Source organism: Ambystoma mexicanum, chromosome 10 (genome assembly GCF_040938575.1).
Source record: "Ambystoma mexicanum isolate Mex_15411 chromosome 10, UKY_AmexF1_1, whole genome shotgun sequence".
NCBI classification, from domain to species: Eukaryota; Metazoa; Chordata; class Amphibia; order Caudata; family Ambystomatidae; genus Ambystoma; species Ambystoma mexicanum.
The window spans coordinates 375,632,620-375,659,834 of record NC_090932.1 but is presented as its reverse complement, the minus strand read 5'-3'; the positions used below and the strand labels follow the sequence as shown (position 1 = coordinate 375,659,834).

The 27,215-nt window shown below is 47.1% G+C and overlaps 1 protein-coding gene across 1 annotated transcript in view; it reads left to right on the top strand.

The window, feature by feature from the left end:
* Window positions 1–27,215, top strand: part of MAK16 (MAK16 homolog) — a 133,933-nt gene that overhangs the window by 53,101 nt on the left and 53,617 nt on the right. Inside the window, exons 6-7 of the mRNA XM_069617965.1 lie at window positions 4,659–4,713; window positions 5,616–5,690. Of these exons, the coding sequence (XP_069474066.1) occupies window positions 4,659–4,713; window positions 5,616–5,690 (130 nt within the window). The remainder of the gene's footprint in view (window positions 1–4,658; window positions 4,714–5,615; window positions 5,691–27,215) is intronic.

Genomic DNA, 27,215 nt, shown 5'->3' with positions numbered 1-27,215 from the left:
CCTGCTGTCACCTCCCCACTGGAACCATCCTGCAGCCACTGCTGCTTCACTTACAGGTACTGTCCTGCTCCTGATAAAACTTACCTAGAGTCTGCTTGTTGAATCCTGTGATCCTGGCGACTGTAGATAGCCTGCGTCCTTCACCCCCTCCAGGTCACCATAATCACATTGGGGTGGCCCACCCATTGTACTCTAATACTGACTTACGACATTAGTTCTTGGGGTAACCCTTCAAGGAAACCTCTCGTCTTCCTTGACTTGTGAAACCTAACATTTACTTATGTGCATGTTAGGGTAGATTTTCATTTTTATGCAGCATCTTTTCCACGGTATACAATGATAATAACGAGAGACAAAATAACTAAAACATTTTTGGTGAATTATAACGAAAAAACTTTCATTGAATAACCTAACGAATTATTGAATTGTATTTTATCTTTTAATAACATTTAAAACTATTACTCCTATATATACATTTTTGTCAACTGCGATATTATTTTTCGCCAGTAGGTGTCAATCTTTCTTTGGCTTTTTCCAATGTATTTTGACTGGAGACACACTGATGCCATTTTTTGCTTTAACTTTCTACGCGATCGGACAGCTTTCTCTGGAGTTCCCCTTTTCATTTGAGTTTTTTTATTTTTCGTGGTTTTTCTTCATTTTGTGGGATTTCTTCACATTTGGGTCCCTGGATTTTGATTGAGACTCATTTTGGGTTTCCTGCAATCGCTTCTGGCTCACTGGATGTTTTTTTTCAAATGGATTTCTTCGCTGTTCTTGGATTAATTTACACATTTTTAATTGTTTTCTTCATGTCGTGATTCCTTGATGTGGATCTTTGGGGGGTTTCTGGGTTTCCGGATTCTCCCTTGGATTTAATTGGATTTGCTTTTCAATGGCACTTGGATAATATATCTGCTCTCTGGACACCTCCTTGGTGAGTCTTTTTTTCTTTATTTAGTGTCATATTAAATGCCATGCTTTGTAAATATGCCATTTCATCTATTTTGCTGAAATTCTGAATACATTCTTTTAAAAGTGTCTGCGCATCGCCATATTTTTTTCCTCTGTACTCCTGTTTTTTCTCTTGCAATTGACTGTGCTATTTGCATTTCTTGGAATGGTTGTTCTTTCTTCAAATGCTTCAGAAAACTCCATAATGTTGGATTATTTGTTTTGAATATGTGTCTTAGGCCGTTAGGCTATCCTTTCTAAAGTATTATTCGTTTTGGCTGTTTCTTCGGTACTTGCCTGATAACACTACAGTTTTGTTCTGTACATCTGTCGTTTCCTTTTCGGTAGAAGGACACTTTACATTGGACCTTATGCATTTCGTTATTAGATTTTCGTTGTATTTTCATTTCGATATTTATTTTTCGTTATAAACCCATGGCGCCCTTCTCCACATATGTGGCCCCAGCACTTTTTGCTGGACTTATGGATTTTTGGACTGTTCGTCTGAGTAGGAATCTTTTTCCACACTCTCATTCTTTTACTCTATTTTTGGGATACTTTTGTATTTCTTTTTGTAACACTTTCTTGGGGGAATACTTTCCTCCAAGTTTTATGGCATCTGTCTTGACTTTTGCTACACACAGTACCCTCTGTGCAGTGTGGCTGGGAGCCCAGTGGGCTTCCCTTTTATTTGCTGTTATTTTCCAAATATCCAAAGAATATTGCAAGCGTTCTTCTATTGTGTTACTGTGTGTTAGGGGGAATTCTCAGAAATGTGCCAATTCCCTCTACCTTGGAGACCCCCAGCAACTTTGCTGGATTTTGAGGACTTGATTTTGTTTAACCTGGGGAGGGGGAGGGAGGGAGGGAAGGATGGAGAGAGGAGGAGGGGCCGACCGCCTTTTTCTCACTCTCTCATGTATTTTAATGTTATTTTTGTACTCTGTTTCTTTTGGTTGTGGAGTCTGATAAACTCCATAGGCATCATCTTTTACATTGTGGCACACAGCACCTTTAGTGCAGTGACACAGGGAAGTCTCTTAGATTCCCCCAAGGTTTAAATACATTCTCTGGGATAAACTACTGTTTCCCAGAGCAGTAAAGTGAAGTTGACTTTACTTAAGTTTGTAACTTTCTAGACCAGGCACACACTATCTTACAATGGGGTACTGGAGGGGTTGCCTAGTATTCCCTTTTTTGTCTAACTTCCCATGCAACAATTTTATGTTACCCTTTCCTCACTGAAGGCTGGTGGCAATGGTTTCGTTTTACTACTGTGGTGTGCATTTACTGCGGGCTGCGTTCGCAGCTGCAGTAAAGCACCCAAGGGTGCCATGTTTGTCAAAATGGCCCTGGTCTTCTTCTTTTTTCACCATTTCTTTGTGGAAAGGTCCTTCTTGAGATTTACTCTGCGCGCCAAACCAGGTTTGGTTCCTTTGTTCGTCTTGCCTCTGGCGGGATTCACGAGTGAAGCTCGCCTCTGGCTCCAGGGTGTTTCGGGTAGGCAGGAAGTGACGGAGGTGCGCGAAACTCCCTGTGCTTAGTCTCCTAGGAGACCCAAATGCACTCTGTGATGATTGGCTGGCTGACTGTCCAGCACCCTGCTGGGTGAGTGACAGCTAGGCTGGAATGAAAGGAAGAGAACTCTATAAAAGGCGAGTCTTTTGGATTGGAAGGCAGTCGACCACTGGACAAAGGAACCGAAGAAGAACCTGAAGAGGACACCTGCTGCAACTCCTGGACTGTTGGTTTGCCCGGTGAAGCCCTGCTACAGTGCCGAAACGCCAAGTTCACATCGACTGAAGCCTCTGCAAGGGCGACTTCTCCCCTGAGTTGGTCGGACCAATCGACTCCAAAGTAAGCCACCTGGATATCCATCTCGGAGCTGGTTGAATGCTGCTGGAAACCATAGAGCCAGGGAGAGGAACACCAGTTTGTGTGCATTGCTTTTAATTTAGCCAAGAGCTCCAGGAAGATGCTCCGGACTCCCAGGAAGCCGGACTGACCGAGCCCCCTCAACAGAGTGCGGGACCCCAGAAGCAAGAAAAGTACATCTCGACAGCCAGGAACCATGTGTTGCTATTTGCGGTAGACGCAAGGATCTGAAACACTGAACAACTACTGAAAGGGAAGTTTGCCGGTTGCAGGTTTTGACTGTCCCAGTGCATTGCAGGAGTCCCCAGACAGCCTCCCTCTTGTCCCCACGACTGAGGCCCAGGAACAGTGAGATCTGCAGAGCTGCAAAGGAGTCATCTGCTGCATCTTTTCTTCATTTTAAAGGTACTGTACAAAGTCTAAGAGTACTTAATTCTTGCTGTAGAGTTGCTTTCATCTTCTACTACTCACAAGTTTAAACTGCTTTTGGCCCTATGTTGATTAATCTTTTTCTTCAAAGACTTCTGAAACATTGTGCAAATACTTTTCTACTTGCCTTCAAAGAAGTGCTTCAGGCTATGTAGCCTCTTGCCTATTGACTTTGACTTTGCCTGTTTTAACTGAATTACTCTTATTGGGGGATCTGAACGTTTTTGCCAGCTTAAGAAAGATTTGTGGTAACTTGTTTGCTCTAATAATCTTTTCCTTGTTGCTTGCTCTTAACTAAATCTGAATGCCAACAGTAATACATTAATGTCAACAGCATCCTAGCAGTTGAAGTCACCTGTGGGTGTAGGTCTCTGCTGTATTCCATCTCAAATGGGTATTTACTGATTGTGAAATTAAGGGTTTATACTTTTGCAGTCTATTTGTGTGGTGTTTTGCAGTGCTCCCCTTGAATAAGTCTTATATTCACTGACTGGTAAATAAATTAACAATTGTTTTATCAAGAAACTCTATGTAAGTGTTTGCTTGGATACCTGTCACTGTGAACCTCTGTAACTCACATTGACCCCTCTTGAGATAAGCCTGGCTACTCATCCACACTACCAACCTGTGTAGTACAGACTTATACCAAAGGTTGGGTTACTACTGCCAGGAGGCTGAGGTTGTTGTAGTGCACCCTACGGGTCCTGCATACAATCTTGCCTATCACTATAGCACTTATTTGAAAGTTACAACATTATGCCTTATGTTAAACAAATATTTTTATTTAAATATACTTCTGAGTGTATCAGTGTTTTCTTGAACAATGTGTATGCTCAGAGTTCTTTGTACCTCACTACAGCCCTCCTCCTTCCTTGGACTAAGTCTGGCTGCTCGCCATTCTACCAAACCTTTGTGTGGTTCAGGCCAAGCCTAAGTAGTGTAAACCTTTTTTACCCAGGGTAGGCTTTCCTAAATACTGTTGCAGACAGTACTTTTGTAAAACCCCGTAACATGTATCAACACATCAGGCTTTCCATCTTGCCTCTTCCCGTAGCTCGACTTACCCCCTTCGCTCTTTTTTTACAGGACACAGTGCTAAGTGGCCATCCAAATGGCAAACGTTGTGCCATACGAGACGAGGTTATAACGCGTTGCATTAACTTCCCTTTCTTAACCTTCGTGAAAGGAGTCTTTTTCAATTAAATGCTGCAGCTTTCTTTGCTTCCTAAGAGCCAGGGGAGGGTTTGCAAACTTGTTTTAAATTAATAACCAGAATGTAGTGCTGTTTCATGCCTTGACACTTCAGTGGGGACTTTGGTCTTGAGGTGGTGCCAAAGATGTTGAATGTACGTCCACGTCTGTGACGCAGGGTTGATTAATGTGTGCGTTTTCCTTTCTAGGAGAAAACTGGTTCCTTTAAGCCGAAAGGTGGAGAGAAGAGAGAAGAGAAGAGAGGTCATTACATTTTTCATATCCAAATCCTCTTAATTGTTTCTCCGGCTATTTCATTTGGGTGTGCCAGAATCTGTAGGCTAGAAATTCTGTAAAGAAATCAAAACTGCACTATGGAATCCCTCTTTTGCTTCATGTTTTAAATCGAACACACTATCGTAAATAATGGGCAGTTTTGTTGGATAACCTTACCAAGTATACATTCAAGGACATTGTGGTAAAACAGTGTGGTACCTAATTTGCATATTAATGTGGTAGAACAGCTATCCTGTGCACCTATCCACACTATGCCTAAATGTACAGTCACATGCCTGTTATTAATTTCCAGATTGTCCTTGAGTAGCCCTTTGAATATCATTTATTTGTGAACCAATTTCTTTTCTTCTGTACTTCTTAAAGCATTTGCGAAGTGTTGCAGCCCATAAATCCCCAGACTGAGACAAATTAACATCTGCAAATATTTTCAAATATTTGTGAATGAATTTGAATTGTAAAGAAGTTGAGCTATTCTTGAACTTTGAACTCCCAAGTATCTGAAGATTGAAATTGGTTGGTATCCAGTGATTTTACCGAAAAATAAATAAATTGCAGAGTTAACTTTTACTGGAAAAATACAGAAAAATGGGGTGGGGTTAAAAGGAGTGGGGGGGGCATGGGGTGGGGTTAGAAATGTAGGGAAACCGGGGGGTTTCGGTGGGGGAACCCTCCCCTCATACCCCTTAAATTAAAAAACAAAGTCAATGTTTTATTTTCGGTAAAAGTTGATTCGGTAAAAATAACTTCAGTAACATCACAGAGATCCATTTGGTTGGCTTTTCAATTAAGTACATTCCTTAAAGTCGAAGAGCCTGTTGTAGGGGAGTTTTACTTGGATTTGTATAATATGGTTTATGCCTTCCTTTCAGGAAAAGGCATTGGTTGCAGCTCAAGTGGACAACGCAATTGAAAAGGAACTGCTGGAGCGGTTAAAACAAGGAGCGGTAAGAACTTACTCAGCACTTTTACACTTATTCAGCAGTGGTTTCCAGGCTATGCTAGAATGAGAGATTTGCATAGTATTACCAACATAGCTGGAGATTCATTTAATGAGTCAACTTTGCTTGTGCTTCTGTTCAATATCTAAATTATATATTGTTAGGTAAGATGTTCATATTATTTATACATCTTCCTGACCTCTGTCAACCCCAGACATTTTTGCTTTAGTGGTAGATTGTTTTTCCCTTTTCCTCAGTGAGTGGGAACCTTTTTCCACTCTGTCTTTTACTCTTGTTAACACTCTCCCTAGAGCCTTTTCATTGTCCTGCTCTTTTGACATTTTTTGGCACATATTGCCTATTGTTGCTGGGTTGCCCTAGGGGCTTACCTTTTAACTTTCTCTGGCTAACCCTGTGAGAACTACATTTCCCAGGGGTAAAAAGGATCTTTGGGTCCCTTTTACATTTTATTAGGTTAGACCTTTACCCCCTCACCCCCCCTATGTATAGTTCCGTGGAGATACAATGGATCCCTATTCTTATTCTAAATGTAACGTTTATGTTACAAGGACAAAATTACCTTTAATGGCTGGTGGCAGTGAACCTTTTTACTAATTTGGCACACCTTAACCTCTGGCTGTTTCCTCTGGCTGTTTTCACAGCCCTGCTAAAGACACCCATGGATGCTTATTTAACCAAACTGGCCCAGGTCTTTTATTTTTGCCATTTTTGTGTTCCTTGTCCTTTCTTGCTCCTTACCCTGACCTCCAGGGTGGGACATTCCTTTTTGTCAATTTTATCTTCGGTGGGAGTTCTGTGGGCTCCCCTCCCAGGCTCCAGAGTGTCTGTGAAGGCAGGAGGCAAGGGAGGAGTCCACAACTCTACAGCCCTTTCCGGCCTGACTGTGAGAATCCACTTCAAATTGAGAGGCTGGCTGTCCCAATATCGAAGAGGATGATGAAGAAAACAGCTGAGACGATTTGCAGCGACCCGAGAGCCTGCTGTGTAACTAGTGCCTGTTGTTACCCTTCATTCCAATAGACCTGGGGACTCCGAAAATGATGACCCATATCCTGGTGTCACCCACTAGACTCAAGACCTGCATTTCGGGCCATCCTATGTCTTGCTGTGACCTTGCGGGTTGCAATAACCTAATACCTTGGGACCTTGTGCCATTGTGCGGTGCACAGTCCTCCAAATCTTGCTGAAACTTTGTGGGCATTCTCCAAGGTGCTGGATCTTGCAAACAACAAGAATCCAACCAGCAATATTCAATCTTCTTGTGGTTCCTGGAAAGGGCGCCAAAACCACAGAACCATATCCAGCCGCAAAGAAACTCTTGACTGGAGCCTTCTGCGTCGATCCTTGCTGGAAAAGCCCATCCAGGGTCCTGTCTTCATAATAAGGAATTCAGCGCCTGGGTTTTTGGCTGCAGAGCCTGAAGTCCTCCTGCTGCAAACTTCTTCTGTGCTGAGGTAGTGTGTTGGCTTGGGTATTACTTACCTTAAGTCTCTTGTGATTCCTGTTTAGCTTTGGGGGTGTTTCCTGTGATTGGGAGTCCTGTTGTCCAGGGCACCCATGCACCTGCTGGAATCCTCCTACGGTGTCTTCTCTGAAGTCCCTGCACCCTCAACTAACTTTGAACAGTCTTCCTCAGGAACTCTGACTTTGCCTGCAACTGAGCCCTATCTCACCCTGGCAACAGCTGTCTCCTAGACCACTAGAGACCCTCTTCTGCCTCTGAGAGAACTCCTGAACTAGAATTGTGAAGGGCTGGATACTTTAAGGGGTCTGCCTTGAAAAGTAAAACAAGTGTTGAAAAGTTCACGTTTACATATGTAAAAAGTTAGTTGGTACCTGTAACTCTGAGAGTGAACAGTTACACATTCTTACCATGAAAGTGTTCTGCCACTTGTAAAAGTATGTCAAGTCATTACTTACCTTAGATATGTTATGCCATTCTGAAAAGTACATATAAGTTTTATCTACGTAGAATAGCTGTGTGCCATTCTGAATAAGTGTACTCAGTCATACTTCCCTTAGAAACTGTCTCGCCATTCTAAAAGAAAGTAGATAGTAGGTTAATTTACTCACCTGGGAATTGGTCCCCTCTCTTCCCAATATTAATACTGTTGGTTCCACTGTACTATTCTATGAAGTATATATTTGTATGAGGGTCCCCAATTGGGTCTTGCTTCCCCTGACTAGCTTGTCCATAATAAGTCTGCCTTAGGTTATACTGATCCTTAAATTGCTGATGGCTCCTTTAAAAGTATATGCGTGTTATCTGCCTAAAATAGCTGTGTGCTCTTGAAAAGTGTTCTTTAGGTATAGCTGACTTTGGTATGCATGATGCAGTCCTCAACTAGTGTAAACAGTTCTTACTGAAATTAGACTGTGTTCCACTGAGCGGATAGAAGTGTAATTGAATATTACAACACATGGTCCAACTCCCCTAGAATAACTGTTATCCTAAATCAGAGTTATAGGTTTATGCTGTTCCTGGATCAAGCGTTTCACTATTCTCAAAAGTATACTGTCCAGTTGGCTTACTATGTGATTTGTTGCTGACCGTCGCAGTACAACTGATGGGTTCTACTACCCTTGTATATACTGTAAGTAATCTAAAAGTAACTATTGGTTTTCACTTCTCTAGAACTACTAGTAGGTGTTCCAAATAAGGTTATATGCTTTGGTCTATGTACCTGCAAGCATAGTGGTGTGTTTTGATATGTTTTTGACTATGACCAGTACGTACCCAAGACTTAGCGTGGCCTTTTTGTATTTAAAATAAATCTTTATTTTTTTATAATACTTGTGGTTGTCAGTGTTTCTATTGAATCCTTGGTGTACTACGGTTTCTATGTACTTTCCTACAGCCCTCTCTCCCTATTAAGGTAAGCCTGGCTGCTCGGTCTACGCTACCATATACTCAGGTGGTACAGCCTCATGTTAAGAGCGGAGTCTTGTACTGCCTCAGTTGAATGGTTTTACTAAGCTCTTATTTGGACTTAAGAAAAACTCTCTCCATAAATGTTCTATTATCTGTATTTCATGGGTAGCATTTTTAAAATTCAGACAATATTCCAGCCTTTGACTGCACACGGCTGGATTTGGACATGCTGTATATCTGTCCCCATGCTCACTTTGATCTTGAGATTGTGTAGCTCTAAAGATATTGCAGATGTGTTAATAAAGAGCATAATATGCATTGCTTATTCTCTGACAGTTGAAGACATTTAAATATCGACCCAGTCTTTCTTGATCCAGGAAATTTATTTTCTGTTGTGAGAACCCCCTTGTGTCTTGTTTATGAATCATTACATGTTTGCAATGAATTTGACACTGTGCTCATGGATCATCTGTAGAACATTGTTTATTTATTTTTAAACAATTTTTATTATTTTAAACAAACCCACCAAACATTACAACCATTTAGGACATACATAATCAATATCAAGGCATCACTTTATTCAGTGTTATCCTCCGTCCCCACAAACTCGAGCCGTCTTATCCGTGCCATCTACATGAGCATTTTCGGGTATCTCAATGCTTGTCGACTCGTCCGAGTCTTCCGTTTCGTGATTGACCTGGTGGGGGGGTTTGCCATTGAGGTCACCAGTTGCCTCCAGGCTATCAAGGGGCCCACTTCCTCCCCCTTTCCCCCTAGTGACTGCCTCATACCATAACACAGTTTCTGCTTCTGCCCATTTCAAGAGGTCTGCCCACCACATCTCCACTCTAGGCCTATGGGCCGCTTTCCAACACATTGCAATTCTGCCCTTGGCCAAGATATAGGCCAGGTCCTTCATCTTGCTGATATGTTTTATATGTATTTAAATTAGGTGGCTTGGGAAAACTCCCAAACATGCATGCTCAGAACTCGTCTTTATTTCTTCCCAGAATCTCTGCACCTCTGGGCAAGCCCAGAACATGTGCAACAGCCCTGCCTCCTCCTCTCCACACCTGGGGCATTTCTGTATTGCAGAGCCACCAAACCTGGCTATTCTTCCGGGGGTCACATAAGCTCTGTGGGTGACATACAGCTGGATCTGCTGGGGTCTCGCGTTCCGGGACACCTTCTTGTGGTACCTTTTGGGATCTATCCCACTGTCCCTCTCTCATGGGTTCTCCCACCTCCTCCTGCCAGTCAAGCCTCAGTTGGGGCAGCTCTTTGCCTGCCTTCGCACTCAGGAGCTCATAAATCCGAGATATTTCGTGCCCACCCTCTGAGACCTCATACTTCATTTCCAGGGTGGCATCAGGGTTCTTCCGCTAGTACAATCTCAGACCACCTCTCCCTCACCCGTTTCATGAGCCTGGTATAAGTAATATATTGGCCCCCATGCACCCCTGTCTCCCCCTGCAGCCCTTGGAATTCCAATGCCTCCCCTTCTTGCCATATATCTCCCGAGAGCGGCTAGACCCACCGATTCCCAGTATCTGCGGACCCCCTGAACAGTTGGGAGTCTTCCCCACATAGCGCCACCAGTGGGACCTGCTGAGAGAGCCGGTCTAGGTCGTCCACAGTTCTCCATGCTCTGCGCCAGACTTCCCAACCCAGCACCAGTAATCTCTCCATCGTCACCATTTTAGTTTTATGCAGCCACACTCTCTTTCTCAGGAAGCATGGAGCTGACTCACCCCGCAGAAGCCTAGCCTCTGCAGAGTCCTCTGTAGGCAACCACCTAGCCACATACAACAGCTGTCCTGCCAAGTAAAACAATTCAAAATTCGGCAGGTTTATGCCCCCCTTATCACATGTGTTCTGTAGTTTCCACAAGGCCACCCTATTCCTGGAGTTGTGCCATAGGAAGCCCCTGCACGGGCCATGAAGTCTCACAAAAAAGCGTCTGAGGATCAAGTACGGGACATTCACAAAAAAATGCAAGAGTCTGGGCAAAACCACCATTTTGAGCAGCGCTGCTCTTCCCATCAAAGCAAGGGGTAATCTAGACCAGAACACCATGCTATTTTTAATTCCTTCAATTGCTTTCTCCGTATTGTGTTTATGCTCTCTCTCTATCCTATGGTAAATATTTACACCCAGATATCTGAATGTCTCGGTCTGCCAGGGTATCTGCAGGATGGGCAGCCTTTCCAGTGGGATACCCCTATACCTTACCAAGGGGAACACACTAGACTTTCCGGGGTTCACCGATATGCCCGAGAGGGTGGCATAGCGATCCATCACCTCCAGCACATATTGCAGATTCTCCTCTGGGAAGCGCAAGTAGAGGAGCATGTCATCTGCATACAGTGATATCAGGTGTGTGCCTCCTGTAGTACGAATCCCCACCTCCCTGTATTGTTGCCTCAGGCAAATTGCCAAGGGCTCTAATGCCAGAATGTATAACCTGGGTGACCAGGGGCATCCCTGTCTGTTCCCCCTACTGAGTTGCCATTTATCCAAAATTATAGTTCCTGTTTTGACCCTCGCAATCGGGGAGCTATATAACATCTGAACCCATCTAATGTATCCTGGTCCCATCCCGTATCCTTTCAGGGTCGCCATCATCCATGGCCTCCTCACTGAATCAAAGGCTTTAACCGCGTCCAACGACACGATAGCCAACTCGCCCGGGTCTTTCTCGACTTGATCATTGATATGATGCAGCCTCCTATGGTTGTCTGTGATATTTCTACCGGGGACATAGCCTGTTTGGTCCGGCTGTATCAACTTGCCTATTACTCTCTTGAGTCTTTTGTCCAGCACTGCTGTGAGTATTTTACTGTCCTGATTAAGCATAGACAAGGGCCTATAAGACCCACACTCCACGTTCGGTTTGCCTGGTTTCAGGAGCGGGACGTTCACTGCCTCACGGAGGGACTCCAGCAGTTCCCCCTGCTCATAGGCTTCATTGAGCATGGCCAGCAGTGGCTGGAGTAGCTCCTGCTTATGTTTTATAAAACTCACTGGGTAACCCATCCGACCTGGGCTCTTTACATGTGGGCAGGTGTTGTATCACTGCCTCCAGTTCGTCCGAGGTGATGGGACCTCCAGATCTGCACGTTCTAAGTCATCCAAGGTGGGCAGCCCTATATCCTCTGTTTCCCGTATCTCTTGACCCATATCTTCTCCTGCGTCCTCATATAATCATTTATAATACTTGAACTCCTCGTTTACTCCCTCCTGGGTATTACAGATTTGACCCTCCGTGTCCCTGACCTCTATGATCACCGGGCGTGGGGTCTCATTTTTGTATAACCGGGCCAATAGTCTGCCCGGCTTGTCCCCTACCCCCCCCCCCCCCCCGCATGTTGCCTCTCCGTGTATTTCTTATAATTTAGCTTGCATAATCTGTCCCAGAGTTCACTACAAGTCTTCTGTAAGTCTGTTATCTTAGCACTGTCCTCTCGGGAGGTCCCGCCACTCTGTATAAGGCCCTCTAGCTCTCTTTCTGTTTCATGCAGTTCCCGTTCAATACCCCCTTGGAGCCCTTTGGATTTTGATATAGCTACCCCTCGCACCACCACCTTAAATGCCTCCCATACTGTTCCCATGGATCGTACACTGCCCGTATTGATATCAAAATATTCCTCGATGGCCTCCCTCAAATCCTCTCGAAATCCCGCATCCTCAGCCCTAAGCCTCCACATGGGGATTCGCGCTCTGGGGGGGTTGATGTCGCCCCTCTACGACCAGAGGCGAGTGGTCGGAAAGTACCATAGCTTTATATTCCGCGCCCACCATTTCTCCAACTACCTCGGCGGCAGCAAACACATAATCCAACCTCGTATGCAGGTCATGTGGCACTGCGTAATGCGAGTATTGCCTGTCCATTGGGTGCAGCCGTCTCCATACATCCTCTAGACTGAGGTCTGTCAACAGTGTCCTCAGTGCTTTAGCTGCCGGCGCCGGCTTTTCTGACTTATCTGACCTATCTATCCCAGGGTTCAGGGTGCAATTGAAGTCCCCTCCCCACACTATTGCGCCACCCAACAGGGGGCTAAGTTTACTATATAGGGACCTAAAATATGCCGCTGTATCATGGTTAGGGACGTACTCATTTATAATGGTCACTTCTCTGTTCTCCAGGAGTCCCACCACTGCCGCCATTCTAACTTCTGGGTCTGTCGTTGATCTAAGCAGATGAAACGGCACTTGCAGTGCCACCCATGTAATCGCCCCTCTTGCATATGCCGAGTATGTGGCTCCTATGACGTTACCCTTCCATTTTCTCCTGACCACCTCCAACTTCTCCTTGGTGAGGTGGGTCTCCTGTAGCAGAGCTATGTCAATTTGCATCCTCTGTAGGTACATCATCACTTTATTACTTTTTAGATAACTGTTGAGGCCCCGCACATTCCAGGTCACGACTCTGAGATTACCCAATGCCATTGTCTTGATGTTCTCCCCCTCCCCTCCCTCTCTGATGTCTTCCTCGATGGCCCGTTTTCCGAATCTTATCCCTCCCAACCTCAACAACTTCCCCCCACCTCCTTTCCCCAGCTCCACCCCACTGCACACAACCCTCCTCCTCCTCCACCCTCCCTACCCAGCCCCAACAAATGCCCAGCTCCATCCCTGGATCTCAGGCCCACCCGCGTCTGGTCCTGTCTCGTGATGCGAGGACTAGGACCCCGCGGGATGTCACCAGACTAACAGTGACCTAACTAAGCGTAATGCTATGGGGTTCAAGGGTTGTCTCCCAGGATCTCCCACTCATCTGATTAGGATTATAGCTTCTAGCGGATCTTGCAAGCATGTATTTTCTGCAACACATTCCCCACAGGCTTTAGTTAATACTATATTCAAGTCCCAGTGTCAGGTGCTATGTCACCAGAGATGACCCAGCTGCGTGCTACTTATCTTCTGCGGTTCCTGTCTGGATACCCGGTTCTTGGGGGCGGCCCTGCATATCCAGCCATTCCATTGCATCCTCCGGCATCTTGAAAAACAGGGTTTTGTTCTTGTAGAACACTTTCAGTTTGGCCGGATAAAGCAACATATATCTGTGGCCAGCATCTCTCAACCTCCTTTTCACCGCCCCGAAGTTCATCCTGCTGCGTTGTACGTGCAAAGTGTAGTCTGGGTACGCTGTGATTTTCGCCGGCCCCCTTTCGATCGTTCCTCCCTTCCGGAAGAATTCAAGTATCTTCTCCCGATCCCGGTAGTTTAGAATCTTTGCAATCAGCGGCCGCGGGGGGTCTCCCGGGGGCGGTCTGCTTGCCAAGGCCCTGTGCGCCCTTTCAACTGCAAAGCCTTGGGTCAGTGCTCCGCCAGTTATTTCCTGCAGAAGCATGGATTCCACACCCTCTGTTGGGTTAGGCCCTTCCATTCCTTCTGGCAATCCAACAATACGAATGTTATTGCGTCTGGCGCGCCCTTCTGCCTCCTCAGCCCTGTTCTCCAGGTTGCCCACACGCTGCACAAGGGCATGGAGTTCCGATCCGTGGGCGCCGCCGTGTTTGGGGCCATCTCCTTTTCCAAGTTTCCAGTGCGCTCTGCGAGCGTCCTCCCGTCCTGTATCAGCAAATTAACTTCTTCCTGGACCGCTCCGATCTTAAGGTCCAGTCCCACTTTTGGTTCATTCATTGCCAGGACCAGTTTGGTCTCCCAGGCAACTTTCAGGTCCGCAATCTCCGCCAGCTCCTCCTGGATCGTGCCTGGTGTCTCCGCCGCCGCCGTGGTAGCGTTGTCTTTGCTCTTGCCCCCTTCTGCTCCCGGAGGTGTCTTGGCGTAGGCATCCAGCGTGGGCTGGCTGTTCCTGGCTCTGACAATTTTATTAGACATTATGCTGTGCCGTCCGGGCGTGGGCCAGCCGTGCCACCCTACCCGCGAAAGCCAACGTGGCGCAGGGCCACTCTTAGCGTTTGGGGGCCGCTTCAGCTGTGTCTGGGAATGGGCTGTGTCCTGCCACGTGCCTGCGCTCACGCAGTGTCGCTCCACTGGCCTCTGCCGCATTTCCTTCAGTAGCTGGTGGTCAGGTGCACTCACTGACCCCGCGCTCTGCCACTCCGGTGCTCTGTTGGCCCTGAGGCCACCCGGTCCACAGACTCGCCTTAAGTGCTTTCCTCTGGCTCCTCGGCTAAAGAGGCTGCCTTTATACTTTTTCTGGGGCCCATCAAGTGCTCTGGGGTGAGCCTCCTTCTCCGTCTTTCCCCTGCAGCCTGTAATAGGATGCCGTTGGTGCCACAATGTTCGAGGGGGGCAGATCTGATCGTGTTAGGGATACTCCCCAGCTATCCGTTGCGTACTAAGGATGGGCTGTGTCCTCCCACGTATTTGCGTCCGCTTGGTGTTACTCCGCTGACCCCCCAGTACTCGGGCGCTACCTCAGTGTCCACTCCTTTCCACTCCGGGCTCCACCGCCTTCAGGCCCACAGACGTGTCCCCGGCGCTACTGACCCGCCCAATGCTGACACTAGCTCTGTTTTGCCCTGCTCCTCAATGGTGGGGGCTCCCAGAGCTGTTTTTGTCAAGGCAGCTTATTCTGTTGAGCCTGTGTGCATGGCTCCTGGGCTACAGTGTTTCAATGCGCTTAGAACGTTCATTATGCTACCTTGTATCCCCTACAGTCCTCGCACTCTCACAATGCCCAAAGCGCCGTGCAGGGGAGCCGCGTTCGGCAGCACTTTCCAGGGCTTCCTCAGCCCCTCTCAACCCATGTTGTGCGTCTCCTCCACATCTAGGGAGGCTCCACCGGTGCGCTCCAGGCCAATGCGGCCCCTCGAGACCCCCACCGGGGGATTTCTTCGCCTGGATCTGGCTTCCCAGGGGCTGGCACCTCCAGAAGTGCCCGGTCCTCCAGGCTCACAACCCGTGTGGGCTGGTGTATGCGTTCGGCGGGCTGGTGCCAGCCGCTGTTTCACGGAGTGCCTGGCTCTCGCCGCACTGCCAAGCGCCAGCCCCGTTAACCCTCCGTCAGGTCCTAGCGTGCCGGGCACTGGCCGGGGCCCGTCCTCCGCCCCTCCTGTGGCACACCCAGCACCAACTCAGCCGGAGCTCCGGCGCCTCCAGGCGAGTGCGGAGCGATCCGCCTCCTGGCACTGTGTGGCGGCGGCAATGCAGCTCAAGGCTACTCGCCTCCACCTCCCGCTACGTCCTGTTGTTGGTGCAGGCCGTGGCCACCCGCCGCCTCTGCTGACGCTGGCGATCCTCGCTTGTCCCGACCGGCCACTTTCAGCGAATCCCAGCACAGGACATGCACTGCAGGGCCCCGCACAGACCGCGAAGCCGTCGCGGACCCTTCCACAGCACCATCCACCGCCGTCCGCTGCCGTGATATGGTGGTCAGTTTATGACCCTTTGTTGGCAGTGCGCCATCTTGGCCATCCTCACGTTTCGGGTGCCCGGCTTTATCGTCACGGCTGCAGCTCCCCTTATTCTCCACAGATCAGCGTTGCACTGCGGTCAGCATATTCCCTGAAACTTCTTGCATCACAGGGCATGCTGCCAGTCTGCTTTATCGCCCGCTTTCTCCCAATATTGTTAGGATCAGTGCTGGATCAACGGGAGCTCCCGAGAAGTGCAACCCCTCACGTAGCCATCTAGCCACGCCCCCCTAGAACATTGTTAGGGGAGTTTTCCTAAAGTCCCACTTGGAGGTAAGACTTTCGACTGCTATCCGAGTGGTTTGTCGATTTCCCCTCCCCCCCCCAACTCTTAGTATCAGTCTGTACTACTCGGAGACCTTGGTAGAGTGGCTGAGAAGTCGGGCTCATTTTAAGAGGAAGATGTGAACTGTAGGTAAATACACCAAACCTAGTTAGTAATGCACATCAAAGAAATGCACATAAATGTATATTAAGATATAGATTTATATTTACACAAGAGTCACTGTTGAATAATTAGCACAATAAATCAACACACATAGGTATACTTAACAATCTTTCAAAAGGCCACTTCTTATCTGGCAGTTGCTGAACGATCACAATTGTTATAGGAGTTTGACAGGAACACACACCAAGTAATACAGTACTTGTATTTAGTCAGCATACACATATAAGATAGTGATTTTTGGGAAGGAAAACAGTTGTTTAGTGTTACCTTAGCGGAGCTTCAGGTTCTTGAGGAGGTTTCCCTGCACAGCAAGTATTTTAAAGTCTAAAATGCAACCCTAGGTAAATGGCAGTTCGGAGAGGCTTAAAGTCTTGAAGTCAAAAGTTCTTGTGGATACTTTCTAGTCTGTAGAAAAGATACAATAAGACTTAACCAATGTGAGAGACCCTGTTAAGTGATTCGCTGAAGAGACACAAACGGCAGCTTGATTCAGAGGTAAGCGGAGGTTGCTATGAACACCTCTACGTGCACTCCAACGCTCTGGAATGACTTTCTGGAATAAGGTAAACAATACCCTTTTCCTCACAGTACCTTTATATTTGAAGAAAACGCTTGTGGTGGATGCTCTACGATGTTGCAGTTCTGGACCTGACCACCGGATTCCTTGCTCTGATGACAAAAGGCAGGACAATGGATGAGATATCTCAGCAGCAGTCTCGAGGAAGGGCATCTGGCACAGCTTTCATCAACTTCTTTGGTCACTTGCAGTTTTGGTGCCTTTTCTGCAGCACCAACAAAGGACACGATTTGCCCGGTCAATCTTTTTTGGTTCCTGTAGTCTGGCACTCTAATGAGGGGGTCTGGACGAGTTGGATAGGCTCTCTGGAGTGTCATTGAGGGCTCAGCAAAGACTTGTACTGATTCAGCCTTTCCACTAGGATGCACTCGAAATGGGCAGCCGGTTTCCTGGTATTGGGGTTCCGCAGCTGTGGTAACTCACAGGACCTCAGGAGATGGCTCAAAACAAATTTTGTCTTGGGGCTGTTTGTTCCCACCAGTCAAAGAGAATGATTCGTCCTTTTCGGAGTTACTCTGTCACACAGAACACGGGGTCAGGACAGCAGTGGTCGCTTCACAGTGCTTGTTAGGCAAGATTGTATGCAGTACCTTGTGGGAGACTGCACCAGCCTTGTTCTCTTGGCAATAGTTAATCCAACCTTTAGTATAAGCATGACCTACACAAGTTGGTAGCGTGACTGAACAGCCAGGCTTATCTCAAGAGGGGTCAATGTGAGCTCTAGGGTTGTAACACAGTTTCACAGTGACAAGTATCCAAATAAACTCTTACACTCAAGGTTTCTTGCGTAAAACAATTATTTAACAGTTTGTATAAGCCTTCTTTAGAAAGGAGCAATTATGTAACACAAAATATACTTAAAAAAATAAATACAAAATCTGTTTCAATAAATCAGTAGATGACCATTTCGGATGGCACACATACACTTCTTCACCCTGAGGTCACTTAAATAACTAGGGCACTGTGGACATTAATATCACTGGCACATTTAGAGCAATACTGAGTTTGATGTCAAAATGGAACGTTTTAGGAAATAAAACAATGTTAACTGATATTCTTAAGCAGGTAAGTACTTTTGAACCCCCCAATGCAAAGTAAATTAACCCTTTCCCAGCTATACAGGTTCTAATGTATGGCTTTTGTTGAGGGATAGTTAAAGCACAAAGTCAGAGGTTGGAGTCTATCAGGGAGCCAGGACAGCCAGTGTTAATTGAGCAAAGTCTAGGGGAACTGAAGCACTTCTTGAAGGTAAGTAAAAAGTCTTGCACAATGTTTTAGAAGTCTTTGTAAAAGAATGAATCACTGTAGGGCCACAAGCTGGGAGGCTTGTGAGGGGCAAAGCTGCAAGCAACTCTGCAAAAGCAACCAAGACAAGTCTCAACTGAGAGCTAGCAAGGCTACACAACAAAAGGTAGGTACCCCTTAGTTTTCTGTACCTTAGGTCTGATGAAATTGGTTTCAGCTGGCTTCTGTTCCTGTTGTAGTATGGCATATCCTGTTGTCCCTGGGCCTTAGTCGTGGGGACAAGAGAGAGGACGCCTGGGGACTCCTGCACTACGAATGGAAGGTCGGCAGGCAGCAATTGGCAAACTTCAGATCAGCGGCACTTTATGGTTTCAGCTCCTCACGCTCCTCACGCTTCTTGCAAATAGCACCACTGCGGTTCTCGGATACCCCTATGGACTTTCCTCGCATCTGGGGTGCAGCACTCTGTTGAGGTGGCTCAGGCTTGGTCAGTCCTGCTTCCTGGGAGTCCATAGGATCTTACTTAAAGACACTCACTCGATTCTGGTGTTCCTCTCCATGGCAATATGTTCCTGCAGCAGCAATGGAAGTACAGCCGGCTCTGAAAGGGTTTCCAGATGAGCTTGTATTGGGGTCGATTGGTCCCACCAACCCAAGAGTGGGGCGTCGTCGTTTGCAGGGCTTCTCTAGTCGAGGCGAATTCGGAGCTTCAGCACTGCAGCAGGGCTTCACCGGACAAACCAACGGTCCAGGAGTTGCAGCAGGTGTCTTTTCCAAGTTCTTCTTTGGATTCCTTCGTCCAGTGGTCGACTCTGCCTTCCACGCAATAGACCTATTCTTTTATGCAGGTTTCTCCCATTCGTTCGCAGCCTAGCTGTCAACCACACAGCAGGGTGGCTGTCCTCCAAGGACAGCCAGCTGGCCAATCACCTTTGGGTGCATTCCTGTAACCAAGGGGATTAAGCACAAGGAGTTTTCGGGCACCTCCCTCACTTCCTGCCACTGCCAGACACGCTGGAGCCAGAGGCGGGCTTCACCAGCCAAAGACAAAACGAAGGGACCAAACCTGGTTTGGCGCGCATAGTAAATCTCAAGAAAGAAAAGAATACTGGGACCATTTCATTAAAGTGGGCACCGATGGCTGCCTTACTGCAGCTTTGAACGCAGCCCGCAGTAAAAGCATGCAATGGTAGTAAAATGGAAACCACTGCCACCAGCCATTAATTGTAGAAAGGGTAACATAAACATGTTGCATGAGAAACTAGACAAAGGGGATACTAAGTAACCCCCCCCCCCCCCCCCAGCCACCCTATTGTAAGATAGTGTGTGCTTGGTCTAGAAAGTTTCAAAATGTAAGTAAAGTCAATTTAACTTCACTGCTCTTGGAAACAGTGGTTGTCCAAGAGAAGGTATTTAAACCTTTGGGGAATCTGAAAGACTTCCCTGTGCCACTGCACTGAAGGTGCTATGTGTCACAATGTAAAAAGATGATGCCTATGGAGTTTTAGACTCCAAAAACCAAAACAAACAGTGTTCAAATCACAGAACAATAGAGTGAGAAAAAGATCTCTCTCTCCAGGGTAAAAATGTAGCCCTAAAGTCCAGCAAAAGTGCTGGGGGTCTCCAAGGTAGAAGGGAATTGGCAGGTTTCTGAGAATTCTCCCTTACAAAAGTGTTTACCTGCTTTTGTTGGTCTTGTATCTTCATGTTATTCCTAAAACAGGATCACTTGCCAAATAAAGTTATTACTCAACTTTGAATTGCTTACGGCCATTCTGAATAGTAATTGTTAGGTTCTTCTCTTTGAATTGTGTATAACATTCTAAAAAGTAACAACAAAGTAGTTTTTACTTCTTGAATTGCATACTGCCATTCTAGAAATCTTTTACGCAGTGTTTTACTTACCAGAAGTATTGTGTTGGTTGTACATTGTGTTTGCTAATTGTGATAGTACTTACCTTTCTAAAGATGTATGTTTACCTGTGTGTGCATTTGTGTATATATATTTCTGATGCTTGTGAATCTGCTTAGAATCATATGCTATGCATGTAGTCGAACATCTAGTGGTAATCGCAGAGTATTGCATCTTGTCTTTCGAGGATCGAAAGAGGACGTCGATATGGGCGGGCTTGTTAAACTATCCTTAACGGGATGTGTAGTGTACCCAAAATCCCTCGCACATCTAGGTCCCTCAGATTGTTTTTTTTCACCCATCTAGCTGGTCGCCCTATGCGGACCTCGTGTATTGCAAAGTTATAACTTCATTGTTCCTCGACTGTTGGTCGTTTAGTCTTCGACCCTTCATCATCGACTGCTACTTCTGAAACCTACGCCGAAGGCGCTTAAGAATTTCGGCGACTGATGCTTCGGTCGACTCTGTCGACCGCGTGTCCTTGGCCTCGGCCCCCCGGCCAGGCCTACACAGGGAGAGTGGGGCCCCGGGGTTTTGATTCTTTGTAGAATGCATTTCCTTTTCCCCTCTTTTCCCTTCTGATCTGGCTGCCACCCTTTAACTCGACTATGGAGAGGACTCCTTTCAAGTTTGTCCTGTAACGGAAAATACCTGTGGAAGGACACTCACCGAAAGTGTAACGAGTGTCTGCCTCGTGATCACGACGAGCGATCCTGCAAGTCTTGTCAACGTTTTCATCCGAAGACGCTAAAGGATCAGCGGACGAAGCAGTGGGCGGCCTACGCCATGCACGTCGACCCGTCAGCGCAGGCTCCTCGAGTGACGAGGATTCAAATAGCAGCCATGGCTCCGATGCAGAGGCCCTTGACCTTTCTGCAGAACAATTAGGTTCCCAAGTGCCCGTGCCCATCCCCGACGGACAGGCCACTGATGCTGCTATGGGGAGACAACATCCCGGTGACAGGGGCACACCCACACCACAGAAGGAAAAACACACAACCCCACAAGCTCCCTCAACGGATGCGTCGATGAAGCAACAGATGCCAACGGGCATTCCGAGTTTCAATGACACCCTCCGATACTCATGATCGGCCGCCCTCCTCGAATCCATCGTCACAGCATGCATCCGGGCACTCCACCCATATGGGCGTCTCTGCTTAACAACACAAGAGCTCTGATGCACCTTTTAAGAGCGCATCAGCCCCAAAGGTTTCGGCAGAGCCGAAACCCTTGACGATGCCTACAGGCACGGCAAACACTCCCTGGTCCACCGTAGCTATGCTAGAGTCTCGCAGCCATTGTTTCGGCAGCAGATGAATTGAAAAGCACGTCCAAACGTCGAGAGGAGTATTCAGAAGAATTGCAACCCCTCTTTGGCTGCTAAATCCTGACCTCCTCAGGACCCCTGTCCTCAGGGAGAACCCACCCCTTCCAGACCCTTCTGGTTCATCCCTATGGACCAGAGTGAGGTTTGAGTTATATGGACAAGCTCTCAGTTGTTTTACTTCTCTGAGAGGTTTATTACCCCGAAAAGGCCTAGGGAGGAGGATTCCTGCCCTACTCATTCAGAAACATTAAAGTCTAGTTCCCCAGGAAGACGTTTTGGAGTTTTCAGAACCTGAAGAGGTCTGTGAGGTTCCCCATGATCAGGATGAAAATCCTTTTGAGGAGACACACCGGACCAGTGCCCAGACTGGGGTTAAGAACAGCCAGTAGAGGAAGCACCATGGCTTTCCCCCACTAGAACTCCAGACCCAGATACCCTTAGTCTAAATCCTCCCTCCCTCCCTCCCTGGCAAACTTCACCCATTGACGATCAGATGGTGTTTAACGCACTCCTATAGAGGGTTGCAGACCATTTCCAAATTGCCACACAAGAGGCAGTACAGGACACAGACTTTGCGGAAGATATCCTGATGGATAAATCCCCCATGAGTCAGGTGATCCCACTGCTTACTTCGATCAAGACGCGCCTCGCATCCTCTTAGTTGTCCCCATCTCTTACAAGAGCTGCACACCCTCGAGTTGAAAAGCTTTTTTGCCCCTCCCATTCTGGCCCGCTGTATATCTGGGGGTATGCTACTCTAGACTCTCTGGTCGTCACTACTACCAGGAAGAGAGCCGGAGTGCCGTTGTCTACGGCAGAGGCACCACTCAACAAGGATTGTAAGAAGTTGTACGCCCTCTGTAAACTCATCACCACGTCAACTGCATATTCCACTAGAACTGCCAATAACTCCACACTTCTGGAAAGTTATAGTGACGTACAGTAGAACTTACTTTAGGAGGGTCTCCAAGAAGTCCCATAACCAGTGCGATCCCGCCTGCTGGCGGTTGTCTCGGAAGGGAAACAGGTCACCCATAATATCCTAAAAAACACATTGGATGCGGCTGAGATGGCAGGGCGGACCCTGCCCCACGATACCCTTCTCAAGAGGCACGCCTTGCTAAAGAATTCCGGCTTTAAGCCAGAAACACAGGCCTCCCTAATAAACAAACCAGTGGAGTACACCAATTCATTTGGGAAGGCAGTGGCTGATGCCTTAGAGGCAGCGAAGGAGCATGAGACTCTCGTCTCTTAATCAGATCACTGCAATGCCCTATCAACGGCGAGGAGGTAACTCTTGCCGTTTCTTTCGGTGTAATCTTTCTCACTTTCCCCACACAACCAGTATGGAACTGTAAGTGCACCATGGTCCTCCGGACAGGGCACAACTGGCACATGTCAATACCAGCAGAGGGGTCAGCGAAGAGGCAAAGTCAGGGGTAGGAACTCCACCCCAAGAGGCTCCCCGGCCACCGCCTCTCGCCAGTCGGTCCCCTCCCATGCCTCCCCGGTCAGGGGACGTTTAACATCTTTTCTTCACGTATGGGAGGGGTCACTTCAGACGGTTCCATGTGATATTTTCGCCGCAAAAATATTGCGATGCAAAAATATCGCCATATTTATGCGGTGAAAATAGCACATGGACCCTGCGGGGGACACCCCCGCAATCCTCACATCATTTTTTTATGTGCGGGGGACACCCCCGCAACCCCTGCACCTAATATTTTCGACACCAAAAATATTGCCTATGGCCGTTCCCGACGACCATATGTACGATGATATTTTTGGTGGCGAAAATATTACCTGATAACCTTCAGACTAGTGGGTGCTCAAGACCGTCACCAACAGTTATTGTATCGAGTTTCACCGGCCACCTCGATACCACCCACCAACATCTAGATGCCTATCGCCAGCGCACCTGAAGATTATGCTAGAGGAGATGGAGATCCTTCAAGAAAAGGGCGCCATAGAAGTCATCCCCTTTCGTCAGGTAAACAAGGGTATTTATTCAGTGTACTTTCTTTTACCCAAAATAGTCTCTCCATGCGCCCTGTGTTAGACTTGCGCCCAGCGATCAAGTTTGTCAAGCCACAAAAGTTCAGAATGACAACACTGCAGGAAGTAATACCACTGCTAACACAGGGATTACATGGCAACATTGTACATGAAAGATGCATACTTTCATATTTCAATGTCGCCAGCGCACAGAAAGTACCTAAGGTTCATGATAGAGGACAAGCACTATCAGTTTAAGGTCCCCCCTTCAGCATTGCCTCAGCCCCAAGGGTGTTTACAAAGGTACTGGCGGTAGCACCGGCTCACCTGCGCAGACGGTCCATCCTAATCTATCCATACGTCGACGACTGGCTAATAACAGGGGATTCGTACGGAACATACCTATCAAATACACAGAAGACATTAAATCTCTTCAGTCTGGATTTCTCAATCAAAAAGAAAAAGTCCAGCCTAGCTCCCAGTCAAGTCGAGCAGTTTCTGGGGGCTCTAATCCGGAGCAAAGACGGGCTCGTCTTCCCCTCCAGCGAGCGGGTTCATAACATGCTGTCCCAGATCCCTCTCTATGTGGCCATTCATGAGGTTACAGTACGCAAAGCCATTCGACTGTTAGGGATGATGGCCTCCTGTATTTATCTAGTTCCACACGCACGTTTGCAAATGTGCCCCATGCAAGAGCGGCTCTTGAGCAAATGGTGTCAGGCCAGCGGACAATGGGACAATCTAGTGTTTGTCTCTGCAGTGGTGGTGAAGGGAAAATCTCTTGCAGGGGAAGACCTTCACCACCCCCACAGTAGAAGCCACTCTCACCCTCTCTAATGGGGTAGAGGGCTCACCTCAATCACGCGGTGCACAGCATTTGGTCCCCAGCAGTAGCATCCAATCACATAAACCTGTTGGAACTGCTAGCAGTGTTCAAGGCCTGAAGGCTTTTCAGACACATCTACAGGGAAAGACAGTACTGGTCCTCACGGACAGCACCACAGCCATGTATTACCTGAGCAAATGGGGGCGGAGGCATGCACTCTCCAGGGCTATCAAACTGTCTCAGAACATATGGAAATGGGCTCTCAAAAACAAGATGTTCCTCCTGTCAGAATCAGATGGAACAATAAAATACAGAACATTAAAGATCACATCTCGATCGTGCTTATCTAGGTAAGCCAATTCTAACTTAATAACAGGACTTGTGGAAGAAAGTTGCAGATTCTAGAGGGAAAGAAACATAGTCTTGTACAATTTACATGTATTTTCAGACTATTTGGTTCTATCCAGGACATAAGTCTAAAAGAAAGATTATTGGAGATCTGGTTTTTGCCGGTTAAGACTACAGCCACTCATCAGGCGAGGGACTGCTTCTTTTCTTTACCCCAGCCGAAAAGTAAATAGTAATACTTATAGGTTAAATAGCATTCAAAGCTTACACCTATTATTATATCTCTTGTCTACAGTCATCCGTATTTTACGCACTATTCATTTTGAAACTGGAATCACTCAAGATCATCCCTAAAGTTAAAAGTGACCATACATCATCCTCCAGAAGAAGGTGCCACACTCTAGTGAACCGAAACATGTTGAGAATTAGATCTAGTTAAACATCCTGTATTAGATTAGTATACATATCAATTTGGACTGAGCCATATTCGAACAGTGTATTGAAAACCTATTTGGAAACTGTTGTGTTATATCTCTACACTGCTAGAATACTTTGTAATCTAACTACTAGATCCAAGTTTTGTATGCTATGTTTAAACTGCGTGCTATGCGTATCATATTTAATCCTTTTTTTAACACTTAAATTGATTTTCTCAAGTATCTAACTTCTAATATATATACTGTTCCTCCTGTCACTACACGTTCCAGGGGAACTCAATCTTCTGGCAAACGTGCTCAGCAGAGACTTCCCACTACACACAGAGCACGAATGGCAGTTGGGCAAAGACATTGGGCCTCATTACGACCCTGTCGGTCCGGAAACAACGGAGGTGGTAAAACCGCTGCCCCCTTTCTTTCCGGACAGGCTGGTTAAAAGTCCTGCAGGCAGGAGGTGTCACTCCCACCAGGTCTGACCTGTCATAGACGGAACTGGTGTTTCCATTGTCCCCATCCCCATGGAATCCTATGGGGCTCCATGGCAATGGGGACTTACACAATTCCGCCTCCGGAATTCCCCGGTCACCGGGGTCGTAATGCCCCGGTGATTCTAGGAATCACAGAGGTGTAATGGTAATACGGTCTGGCGATAACCGGCTGGTTTTTTCGGCTCAGTTACCGCCGGACTCGTATGAGGCCCATTGTCTCCATCGTCTTCGCTGACTGGGGCTACCCAGAGATCGACCTGTTTGCAACTCTGGAGAACGCTCAATACCAAGATTACGCCTCCAGGTACCCGCAGAACCGCTCCAAGGGTAACCGACTCTGGATAACATGGTCAAGGAAATGTGTGTACTTTTATCCACCCCCGACTCCCCTCTGAGCAAGATAGTGCACAAGAAACCAGTCCCAAAGATTTTGGTGGCCCCGATGTGGGCCGTCAACCCTGGTTCTCTCATTTGATGGCAATGTCAGCCTCCCCTGCGAGGAAGCTGCCATGCCCGTACAACATGCTGTCACAAGACAAGGTGGGGGGGAGACTCTATATCCATGCCCGCAAACTCTCAATTTAGAAGCCTGGCTCCTGAAGTCAGAGTTCGGACACCTCCAGCTTCCTCAAAGATGCATGGTCATACTTGAGCATGAAAACCAAAAACCAGACATTGCTACTCCATCAAATGGAAACGCTTTGTCATCTGGTGCAATGCTAAGAGCATCAATCCTATTTAATGCTCTCCAACACATATTGTACTGTACCTAACTCACCTGATAGATTCTGGTGAATCTGGGTTTTCAATTCCTTAAAAGTCCACTTAGCAGCACTTTTGGCTTACACCACGTCCCATGAAAAGGTTTCATGGTGGAGGATACCAGTCGTCAAGGCTTTTATGGAGGGGGTTAAAAGATTTCATCCCCCACTCTCCAACCCAGCTCCCGGATGAGACTTTAACGGGGTACTAACTAGACGAATGGGGTCTCCATTTGAACCTATCCATAACGTGAGCCTTAAAGCTCAACAGCCTTCCTGGTGGCAGTCGCATCGATAAGAAGTTTTTTTTTTTTGTTGTTCAAGACCCATTTGTCTCAATTCACAAGGAAAAAGTGGTCCTGTGCACTTGCCCATGCTTTGGGCCTAAATCATTTTTAAAGTTCCATGTCAACCAATCAAAAGAACTAACCACCTTTTTCCAGAACCCCACGAACGTGGCAGAGCCACACGCTTGATGTGAGGAGAGCAGTCCTCTATTATCTAGAAAAGACAAGACCACTGAAAAACAAGTTTTTCGTTTGTGGCAGCTGGAAGAGAAGGGGACCCTGTCTCTAAATCGGCGAATTCAAAGTGGATCGTAAACTGCATCACACTGTGCTACGAGAGATCTGTCCTTCAAGCCTAGAGCACACTCTACTTGTGGCACTGGGGCTTTCATAGCATTCATTGCAAATTTACCTCTTGAGTCCATTTGTAAGGCAGCAACCTGGAGTTATGTACACACCTTTACAAAACACTACTGCCTAGATGCACACTCTAGATCTGACTCTCGGGTATGACAAGCGGTACTAAGACATCTCTTTGCTACTGTTCCTTCACCACCATCTCCGGGTACTACTTGCTAGTCTATGCACAGCATGTGATTCTA